General features: G+C 44.1%; 1 protein-coding gene across 1 annotated transcript; it reads right to left on the reverse strand.

Moving 5' to 3' along the window:
* Positions 1-35: 35 nt before the first annotated feature.
* On the reverse strand, positions 36-9,057 carry TTC14 (tetratricopeptide repeat domain 14). Its single transcript, XM_066556960.1, has 12 exons — positions 8,900-9,057; positions 8,700-8,821; positions 8,283-8,482; positions 7,812-7,896; positions 7,593-7,722; positions 6,843-6,995; positions 6,108-6,179; positions 4,959-5,078; positions 4,757-4,879; positions 3,949-4,066; positions 1,918-2,027; positions 36-1,471 (listed from the first exon to the last, which is right to left on the reverse strand). The coding sequence occupies exons 1-12, from the start codon at positions 9,055-9,057 to the stop codon at positions 511-513; spliced, it is 2,352 nt and encodes a 783-aa protein (XP_066413057.1). The 3' UTR covers positions 36-510.
* Positions 9,058-11,989: the final 2,932 nt, after the last annotated feature.

The following is an 11,989-nucleotide window of genomic DNA, read 5'->3' on the forward strand; positions in this document are numbered from 1 at the left end:
CCCAGCAACATTCACAAAAACCCAGACACAAAAAATTAAGAAAAATTAAGAAAATTTAATGATCAAATGGGCTATATACATTGATGGCACATGACTTCATTCTGTTATCCCTTTTCTATAGCTGGAAGTTAAGTTTGATAGAAGAATATCAACAGTCAATAGTACCCCAAGGACAAGGAAAACCAAGCCCAGCTGTTGTTAAAGTGCATATTTGATGTGAGCACAGCTAACTACACCCAGGGGTATCAAGGGATTTCAGCCCATCAGACAGAATATTGTACAGGAACACCTCAAATTAAGAGCGCAGGAAACTTGTATTTTAAATAACTGATATTTTAGGTAAGATATTCTTCCATCTCTTTCCACCATATGATCTTTTAGAATTCTTTGACATTCTGAAATGCAGAAAAAAATCTGCCTTTCATCTCACTTTGTGTGTGTTTCCTCACACGATACTAAGTTAAAAGTTGACACAACTACACTCATCCAAGTAGTGTACTCTCAGGTACTTCACTGTTTCTTCTGCTTACTTCCTTTTTCCCTCTCAAACTCAGCTATCTGATTAAAAATGTTAACTAAGTTCTGAGGCAGGTTTCTTTTAGTACCACTTTCTGCTTCTTCTGTACCATTTAATGACACTTCTTCATCTGGTTCCTTTGTTTTATCAGTCTCTTCATAATTTATTTTTCTATTCTTAGACTCACTTTCACTTCTATGCTGCCTGTCACTATCATAACCTTTGTCACCTTCATGTGAGCAGCTGCTAGAATATGACCTGTACTTCCCCCCTGACCTGCCATAATAGTCAGACCCTGGGGATGTGTAATACCTGTCTTGACCTGAGCCATGTCTCTTAAACTGCTCCCTTCTCCACTCTCCATCCCTTTCAAATCTCCTGTGATAATGCATCCTGGGTTTATAATCCGATTTATGATACGAACCTGAAGGACCCCTCCAACTGGAGAAAAATCTCTCTGGTTTACTGTATTTTTCAGTTTTGCTATGACTTGGCTGACTTCTGGAGCTACTGTAAGAATCTCTTGAATCTTCAGACCTACCTCCAAAAGTGTCTTCATCATCACCTGAAGTCCTCGAAAAAGAACAGTGTCTGTCTTTCTCTTTTCCCTCCATTTTTGGGCACGCTATGCTGTCCTGCCTTTCCAGCAGCTTTTCCACTTCAAAACTTTGGTTAAGAAAGGAAGCAGAGGTATCAGCTGGAGGGGAATACCACTCCTCTTTCCTATTCTGATCTTTGTAATGGGAAGAAGCTCTAGATGAGCTTTTTTTGGAGCTGCGAGCAGACTCAGATCTATGCCGACGCTTTTTCCTACATTTCTTGTGAACAGAGGAAGAGGAGGAGGAAGAAGCTGATACATCTGATGATGAATCGCTTGATGATGATGAGGAGGAGGAGGAGGATGAAGAAGAAGAAGAGGAGGAGGAAGTTGATACTTTCCTTTTTTTCTTCAACCTAAAAAAAATAATTAACCTGTGAGATAACCTTCAGTGTCAGGCAAAAACTACACACAGAAAGCAAGTCTGCATACCCCAGATTGGACTGTAAGGTGGGAACAGAAACTGAGCCTGACTGACATGACAATTTTAAATGTCATTTCTTCATCAACAAATTAAATCCACTGAACATTGTGTTATAAAAGACCTCTTTCCCAATTTCACGTGGCATTACGCTTTGCAAATATGTCACGTTGCAAAGTATTCCTTAAACAACTTCTCCTTCACACACATCTCCATTAAAGGTTCTATGCACTAAAAGACACTATCCACAAAAACATTCTGAGGGGAAAGCAGCTTACCCAGGGAGAAGTTCTCCCCAGCTTGCTGTTTGTTGAGATGGGTTGCTCACAGTCCCATCTGCACTTATTGCCACATAACCAGTACACTGAATGTAACAGTTACCTCTTTTCTTCTTTTAAGAGCTTACGCAATTTTTCTGCACTTGTTTCTATTTTCTTTGCTTTCTGTCTCTCTTCTTTGGCAGCTTGTTTCTCCCTCATTTCCAAAGATTTCTTTTTTGAACCCAAGCATCATAAAAAAGATTACATTAGTAGTGTTAATAAGGGTAATAACCCCCATTCAACCCCATCCAAATGTATACACCAGGAATTTTTTACCAGGATTCCCAGACCAAAAATGAATATTGTTCAGGAATTTGGTATTGGCCATTGTGACAGGTTTATATTTAAGGACCATATTGCAGTTTTTATTCCATTAAAAAAAATAAATTTGACCAGTCATTGCAGTGGTACCCATGATCCAGCACACCAGGAAGCATAGAACCCAAAAGTTATAGATAGAATATGCAAAAAATCCCCAATATTACCAACATGTAGAAAAATAAGGACAAAACCCCCAAACAACCAAAACAGAGAGAAGAGTTTGAGGGACAGTGTCATCATTATTGCAGTTTACAAGAGGAACACGGCAGAACCCAGTTGGATATGAATTCAAGTTGGCCATGTTTGAATACAAACCGTTTGGTAACAATTTCACAGAGCAGTTTGATGCATAGTTTACGTAAGAAATCAAGTTCCAGGGGTTGGGTGGTGATGAGCAGCACCAGACGCAGGCACAGCAACAACAGTTCCGTTCAGAGGGAAATGCATTGGAGAAAAACACATAATCAGAATTACAGGAAAACACACTGCAGTTATTTCAGCCATTCTACACAGCAAGGACAGTATCAGACTTATGTACTAAGTTACAGGTAAATGCAGGAGGGCATCTAAGTAGATAAAAATCTTTAAACTACTCAAGTCCATAAGAGATCAGCCTTCTGCCACTTACAGCCCTACAGAGTCACTCTGTTCAGACTGAGCAGGAAGTCTGATTTATAGTTTTCAAAGCTCAGCAACTGTCTTAACAGCTATAATAAAGGAAACCCTTCACTGCAGCCAAGGCCATGCATAGCAACAAATAAGAGCTGTCATATTCTTTATCTGCTGCATCAGTGACCACAGGAGAATGTCTAAGGAGTAACATTTATCTTCTACTTGCTGAGAATATTCTTCATCATTTTACTGACACCTCTTTCTAAAGCAGCCAAATGCAGGTACTGCTCAAATTACACCTCTTTATCTCTGGTGTAGCTCAGTTTTATCAGATTGTCCTATCTCCTCTTCCCCCTTGTTTCCACACATCCTGTCAGCATTATGGCTCCACCAACTGAAGAACTGCTGACTAAGGCCATCTACCCCAGCCTGTGTACATCCTCACATGCAGAAGCACAGAACAACACAAGCCTGTTCCTCAGTGCTCTATTTTACTCTTTGACCCACTCTGGAAGACAACACAAGCAAAGGACGTAAATAAAAAGGAAAAGATGACAACTCAGATTAGCACAGAGACCCAGCAGGCTCACCTGGGAAACATGCTGCGTGCAAGGGAAGAGAGAAAAAACCCACCAGACAACAGAGGAGAAAGCTGAGATATTCAAACTGTCTGCCCGCCCACCCTCCACCTCCTGCTGTTTTCCTTTAAATTACCTGTAATTTCCCTGTCATGTGAGCTCCCTGTGCCTCAGCTTTGCCTGGTGTTACTCTCTCTAATTACCCCTGGACCAAGGGTCTGGCCAGACTATAGTAACAATGTTTATTTGGCTTGTGGAAGTGTTTTACACTTTGAGCATTTGTATTCAGAGAACGTTTTAAATCAACATCATTCATCACCCTGTGTGATGGGATATTCTTTCCCTGTCTCCACTGTCTGGCATTTCTTTACTATCCCAACACAGTGGGGTCACCAGGAGGTACCTTTCTTCTGGTAGGTACAGCCATAATGCTCACTAGAAAACATCTACTGTGGAGTAGGGAAGCAGAGAATAAGACAAACCATCAATTTCACCCCTCTCCCTGTTCAAACGATTTAATATGATTTTTGATGTTCATTTATTGTCACTGAGCACCATATGAAAAGAAAGTAAAGAATCACCTGCATGTGCTTACGGAGTTTTGTTAAAGCCTCTTCTGCTTCCTGAAAAGTCTCATCCAAGCTCAAGGCTTTTTTATAATAACTTTCAGCATTTAGCAGTTTCTCTTCCTCTTCCAACCTAAAATTCAAGTTAAAATTTTTATACAGTTAGGACACAGATTTTGACAGCTATTTCTTATTTGGGGGCTTTCTCATCTGCAAGTATTTTTTATCATTACGACACTACCACTGCATCCCTCTGAGACCCCCTCTGTCACCTCAGCTCACCTCACTAACAACACAAAATGGTATTTCTGACCTTATCACTCCTAATTCTGACCTGTAACACTATTCTTTGAAGTACAAATTCCAGTTTTAAAAATACTCTGTCTTCTTATCACAGGGCTTAAAAGAAACCTATTCCCTGAATATTCAAAACTAAAATTTTGCATTCGAGTGGGTCACCAATATTTCAGCAGAGTAACAGAATGTAATTTTGTTACAAAACTTTTTTAAAAAAATAACCAAACAATCCTCAACCTTTTGGAATATATTCAAACAATTCACAGGACTTTATGCAAGCTTGGTATCAAGGATTAAAAAGGATATCGAGGATTAAACCTCAAATATTTTGCCAGGATTTTAACTGGGACAGAGAACAAAGTGTAAACCAATTACACAAGGACAGATATTTCCAAGGACTTTTATTTTTCTTTAAACACATAGCCAGGAAGGAAAGATGCCATTTTGTGTCCTCATTAGAATGGTATTAAAAAAAATATGAGAAAACTTGCTAACAACCAACCAAACTCATAACCCCAACACTTACTGCCCGCCTCTTTCCACAAGGGTCTGACACAGATATTTCCTTGCATTTCTATGGGTAGGACAATTTTCTAAAGCAACTTCAAAATCCCCTATGGCTTTGTTCAGACTTCCTTTGGTTGCATACCTAGAACAACAAAGTTGCATATGAAACAGAGATGCTTCTCTTTCACAAAAGTGGAAAAAAGTGAAACAAGCAGACTTACAGAGCTCCACGTGCTACCAAAGCTTCAACATTTTGGGGATCAATTTCCAGAGCCTTGTTGTACTCATTCATGGCTTCCACGTGGCGCCCAACCTTAAAATAATCCACCCCAGCCTTTACACTGGAGAAAAAATAGTTAGAAAATAGTATGTACAATTAGTCTATGCAGATTGTTCTGTTATGCATAAATTATGATTCCAAACAAAAGACAGGTTAAAACCTGACCTTGTAATTGTGTACTTTACACTGGCATTTCAGTTAGGTGATACTGACCTAATTCCACAATAATGTATTGTCTTTAATCCCATATCTTAAGGCATTCGAGATCATTTCTGCAGACAGGGCTGCTACAGTACATTGGTTTTTATTTACGGAATTACTGTTTAAGCAATTTTCTGCACAAAACTATGTGTGACCTACCATCATTAACCTTGAACAGGCTTAATTATATCCAAAGCTAAAAATCCCCATTAGTGCAATGGCACAAGGTGGCATGGGCAGATGGTACATGCTCAAACCAGCTCACCTCACACAAATATCCTCAGGCTTTACATTTCATATTCCCCGAACATTTCTTGCACATTTTCCAAGAGATTAACTTATTAGAAGAGAATTTATATAAATTGATTTTTAAAACAATTCATTACAGACTTTTCTTAAAAATTAAAATTTAATTTAACATTATATGCAACCTTTTCTGCAATTAACATTGCAAATGCACTGGACAGTGTAAAAGCAAAAATAAATATCCAAGGCTGCTGCTCCATTTAACTTTCCAAAGACAGCAAGTGCACTTGTTACATCTGCAGTCTGAGGCTTAAATGACTAGGCAAGTATGAGGTCATTCAACACTCAATTATAAAACAAAATTATGTGCTTGGTGTTATCACAAATCTTGCTCTTAACTCTAGAATGGGTCAGGATATTAAAAGTATTCTAAGAACAACTCCCTTAAACCTGACACACATTTTGGAATTGAATCTCAGGACTTTATCTGTCACACTCCCACTTGGCAGATAAGTTTATTTTCAATAAGATCCTGGTTACACTGCTATACATGCAGTGGAAAAATTGTTTCAATGTGTGTTTTCTTTGCAGAAATATAATCTGCAACCCAATCTAACAAGCTTTGACAAGAAGTATCACATACCATTTCAAGGCCCAAGATGCAGACTGCTTTTTCCTCAAGGCAGGGGCAAAATCTTCTTCACTGAAATTTTTACTTTAAGGAACAAACAAATAAAAATGTCAAGTTGGCTGTCTGAGTCTACAAAGTTAAGCTTACAATATGCAGTGGAGTGCAAATAAGCTGAAATATTATTTGTCCATGTCTTGCTGCTCTCCCTCAGTCAGGTCTGTTCTTTCATATTTCTGAAACCAGTTTTTCCAAAACCATTCTAGAAGTGCTAAACTGAACCAGTACAACTGCAGTACATTTAACAAAAACAAAGTCTACACCTGCTTTGAGCCTAATATATATAGGGGTCACAGCATCAATCATTGCATATATTTGACTCCTATTTTAAAAAAGGGGTCAAATCTATTAGTAAAATAAACATCTGTCACAAGACATTAAAACCTAAACATCCTGCATATCAATCCACAGATGCTGACAGCAGCTACACAATAAATTCTGTAAGTACCTGATATCAAACATTGTGTGTGGTAAGGTGTCTTGCTTATTCAGAGCAATAGGATTTCAAATGCAAATTTCTTACTCTAGAGGAGTTTGCTTTTAAATATTTAAGGACGTGTATGCTGCAGTCATGCAAGTCAAAATGTAAAAGGTTTAAGTGGTCTAGGACTCCCACTCACGAGTCTGTTTCAATGGATTAAAATAATCTCCACAGAGCTACAGAAGAGGAACAATGTAAAAATCACTTACATTTGAAGACTTCTCAGCAAAGACGGTGGATTTGACTCACTTAGTCCCAGTTTTTCTGCTAAATATTCAACTAATGATGGATTAGCAAATCCTGGGGAACGATGCAAAACCTCTTCAAATGTCTCTCCTGTGTTGGCAACTTCCAGGCTTCGCCTTCAAAACAGCACCAATGTACACAAATGAGACCTCAGGCTCTGTGCCCTATTTCATCACACTTATGTTTAGAATAAAAATGCCCATATGGTACCTGTATTACTGCTCAAAAACTGCTCTCTTCTCCAGGCACGTGTTTTCCTGCTATTTACTGACCCTTGTGTCCTTTACCCCAAGTGAGCTTCTGAAACCTATTTGGGCACCCACCCCCTGTTGCCAGGACATACAAAAACATGACAAATATCACAGACAGCTGTGTCCCCATCTTCTAATGGGAATTTTAAAATGCTAAGAATTAACATTCCAGTCTCCCAAGACTTTGGGGTTTCTGTATTCATTTGTTAACACAGTCCAAAAGCAACAGATATCTCACCCTGCCTTTTGCTTTCCTTATATTTTTGGAAAGAAGCCAAAAAGCCAACCACACCTACATATCCAGACACAAGTATGCTAAAGAGAGGAACAACAAGGAGGATGTGATCAGCCAATTAAATCAGAAAGCCCACTGAGGAGTTCAAGGGACAGCCAGCCTGTCAGAGATGCTCTTCAGACACCCTGAGTGCACCCAGCCAGTGCAGCCAAACGGCACATCCTTACTTATAATGCAGTGGAAAGTCATCAGAGGTGATCACACCCAGCTTTGTACTGGAGAGCTTGGGTGGAAGAGCTGAGCTGTAAAGCGACACCGCCAGCTTCTCGTGGTAACGGTCAACGTCCTTGAGCACAGCTGCAGAAACAATACAGGGAGGGATAAATTCACAGAAATGGCTCAAACCTCAGGCAAACCCATTCCTGACAACTTCTGCAGCTACTCACCTCGGATAAGGTCTCCAGTTTGATAATATGACAGAGGATCTCCATGGTTGCTTTGAGGAGGCACATCCCTCACAGGACACAGGGCCTGCAACAGAACAGAGCAGGAATGCCATAAATGAAGACATTTATGTTGGGCATAGAGGTGGGTTTTTTGGTTTTTTTCCTCCCCAAGAACAAGCCAAAAAAGATTACTTTAAGCTTAATGCACATCAGAACTACAATTCTTAAAATATGGCTTGGCTCAAGTAAAAATTCGTGCATCCACAAATGACCTTTTCAACCCAATAATGTGGGTCACTGCTGTGAAAGCTGTGTTCACTAGCTGAGCAAAGTATCACAAGCTGCTCACAAAGTCAGGCACTACCCATCATCCCAAAGCTGTTTCACTTTTCCACATTCCACTCCATTAAGAGGTGCAAGAGGCAACAAATAAATGTCAAAAATGAACTATTGACCAAAGCTGTATCTTACAGTGATTTCCAAATCTGCAATTTCCCGTATGACACCACTTCCCAGACAAATCAACACCATGAAAAAGCCAAATTCACGGATAGATGTAATCCTCCCAATGACGATATCGCCCCGCTCGATGTCGCGGAAGAACAGCTCCCTCCTCTCCTCCCTGGGCACCTCCAGGAACCTCTCCAGGGGTGGCATGACAGCGTAACACTCTGCAACAAGGCACAGCCAGTTACAAACGGCCGAGCTGCACCCCCACATCACAAAACATTTGACGACAGCAAAACACGTGAAAATATTATTTCCTGTGCTAACAGGAAGCTTACACATAGCCTATAAAAATCAACAGGAAAAATTTCCAGCCTCTTTTTAAAGGTACCGCAAATTCAAGTGCTGTCCTTACAGAGTGACCGCTCCCAACTCACACACCCTCATTCTCCTCGATGCTGTCCTCGATCGGCCCGTTGGGTTTCCACGAGTGCGCGAACAGCAGATCCGCCTTCTTGGCGATGAAGCGCTTTATCTCGGTGTCGATGCTCGCCCTCTCTTTCCTGGGGGAAGGAGAACGCGGTGAGTCGCGCCCCACGGCCCCTCACGGCCCGCCCGGCCGCTGCCCCGGCGCCCCTCACCAGGCGGCCGGCGGGGCCCCGCGAGGCGGCTCCGGGGCGGCCCCGGGCGGCGGCAGCAGCCCGCGGAAGTCGGGGTTGTCGTGCTGCTCGGCGCGGAGCAGCGACAGCAGCGCCGGGCCGTGGTGGTTCAGCGCCTGCCGGAGCAGCTCCCGATCCATCCCGGCGCCAACGCCGCCGCCGCCTCGCCCGGAACGGGAACCGCAGCTCGGGCAACGGCGACGAGGCGGGACCGGGCGGCCGCAGCGCCCCCGGCGGGCCGGAGGATCGCGCTGAGCGGCGCCGGCGCTGCCCGCCCTGTTGGTGGGCCTGTCTCTAGTTTATAAACAGACAGTAATGAAAGAGGGAACAGTTAAAACACATGGCGCAAATTACACAGTTTCCTCATGGGAATCCTGCCAGCTTCGGCAGCAGCTGCCCGTTCAGGAAGCGCCCGCGGCGGCGCTGCCGGGAGGGGGCGCTGCGCCCCTGCCCGCCCCGGCCCGGAGTGCCCAGAGCGGGTGACACCGGCGGTGTCAGGGGCCCGAACCGGCAGTGTCACATACCCGAACCGGCGGTGTCACATACCCGAACCGGGGGTGTCACGGCCCGAACCGGGGGTGTCGCGGCGCCGCTCGAGGAGGCGCAGTCGCGGCACCGCCGCGTTCTCCGGGCGCTGCCTGGAGCGTGTTCGCTTCCGAGGGAGCGGCCCTGGAGCAGCACGGGCGGCTCTCGGTCAGGGCTCGGCCGGCGCTGCCGTGTCGGCCCCGAGTAACAGCTGTGGAGTCCAGGGAAAGCCAACGGAGCTGGGGAAGGGGCTGGGGCACAGTGCAGTGAGGAGCTGCTGAGGCAGCTGCAGGAGCTCAGCTGAGGAAAGGAGGCTCAGGGGGGACATTGTCACTCTCTGCAGCTCTCTGACAGGAGGGTGCGGCCGGCGCGGTCAGGCTCTGCTCCCTGGGAACCAGCCACAGGACAAGGGGAAACGGCCTCAAACTGCTCCAGGGGAGGTGTAGGTTGGACACTGGACAGAATTTTTTCATTCAAATGATGATGAGACATCGAAACGAGCTGTCCAGGGAGGTACTGGAGTTGCTGTTCCTGGTGGTGTTTGCAGAAAGTTTGGATGTGGCACTTGGTTCCGTGATCTAATTGACAAGCTGGTGTTGGGCCACAGGTTGGGCTCGATAATCCCAGAAATCTTTTCCAGCCCAGTTGGTTCCGTGATTCTGTGACTAAAGGAGAGAGCGGGAGCCAGCCCAGCAGTGCAGGGCTGGGGCTCAGCTCCGCAGTGTTCCTAATCCCCGTTCCTTGCCCTGTCCCTGCCCAGGGTCCCCTGGCACAGCCCACAGGTGACACATCCTGGCCCTCCTGGAACAGGGAATACGGGCGATTCCCTCGGCAGAAGGCAGTGGGCTGAGGGCACAGCCAAGCTGCTGCCATGGGCCTGGCGCCAGGGCAGCCGCCCTGCTCCCCAGAGCTAACTTTGGATGCTAAAAAGACACTTCACTCAGGAGGCTCTTCATGCTAATCACCTCTCCAGCTAATGGAGAAAGGTGCTTAAAACCAGCTGGAAATAATCCAAGCCTATTAGAAGGATCGCAGTTTTTCAGTTCCCAAGAATAATTTGTCCCTGGCATCGCATTTAATAATTAATTTTAAAAGGGGAGGTGGGTGTGGGAGAAAACCCACTGCAAACAGCATAATGTCACTTCTCCCCTCAGTACAGAGCTGAAGAAAAAATAGCAATCTGGCTGTCAGCAGATCAGGGACACGGACTCCTCTAGGAAGCAGCATGACTGAGAGGGCAAGGATCATATCAAAGACTCTGGTCTCAGAAGCCCAGTTCAAAGCCAGCAGGGATATCACTGGTGTAGCAGACTTGGGGAAGACACTGGAAGGGCAAATTTATATTTTAGTTTCATTTCACGTCCCCCTGTTTTACTATAAAAGAAGATAAAGAAGGTACAACACTTACTATGTACCAAACAGCTGCCAAGATTTTGATTTAGAGTCTTCCTGATCTGTATGAGACCAGGTGTGCTCTTAGGTTGCTGGCTACCATGGTGGGGAAACACCATTAACACCAGATGGAAATTTCTAGACATTAAGAGTGATTAGACACAGGTTGACATGGAATATGCACCTGAATGGATGCAGTGCAAACAGGAGCCTTTCAGGATGAGTTTTGTGGCAAGAGCAGTGTCCTGAGCAGTGTGGCACAACTGCAAATAGCGGCAGTTTTATTTGAGGGAATGGTATTTTGAGTAAGAGTTAATTGGTGTTGCTTAGCAAATACAAGAGCTAAAAAAAAGTTGTTTGAAGCATGAACTCTGCTTGTGTAAGCATTTCCCCAGCCTCATATGCAGATACACACACACACACAGTGTACAAGAAATTAGGCATTATGAGTAGACTTCCATTGTGTTATAACTTCTGGACTTAAAACAGCAGCCAAAAATCACTGTGAAAGCACAACCACCTACAACAGCAGATTCTTCTTACAGACATTTTCTTATTTGAATAAAATCAATTGCATTTTCAGTGGTGGAAGTTTTCTGCTTTTCTTTTCATTCTTTGCTTGCTTTGCTTCAGTTGCCCAATAGGAAATGCTTTTGATAAAAGAGAATAGCAGCCACCATAGTTCAGACGGGAATAATGATAAATGGAAGAGTTTGGAATAAAGCCAGGTATACACACTGCTCAGGAGATGCCAGGCCTGAGGATGGGGCATGCTCCATATGCTGTTAATCCTCTGTTCCATTGATTTAGGAACTGCCTGGATGAGTAGTGCCTGATCCCATCTGCTGAGTAAACACAGGGTGGGCAGGAGTGTCCTGATCCTGCAGGAGAAAGCGATACAAGGCAACATCTCACCCTGCTGGAGGAGGAACACTCCGGATACTCTGAAACCAGACGTGTCTGAGCACGCTCGGTGTACATCTTCTGACAGCTCAGGTCCCTGCATGCTAAAAGGCAGCTCACAAAATCCATCCTGCAGCCTTTAGCTCCCACAGTAAAAAGATGATGAATTTACACCACACCAGCTTTGGACCAGGGTCAAACTCGCAGTGATATTGCCCCTGAACAACCCCAAACAGGCATGACAGAACTTCA

The sequence above is a fragment of the Molothrus aeneus genome, chromosome 10 (assembly GCF_037042795.1).
Source record: "Molothrus aeneus isolate 106 chromosome 10, BPBGC_Maene_1.0, whole genome shotgun sequence".
NCBI classification, from domain to species: Eukaryota; Metazoa; Chordata; class Aves; order Passeriformes; family Icteridae; genus Molothrus; species Molothrus aeneus.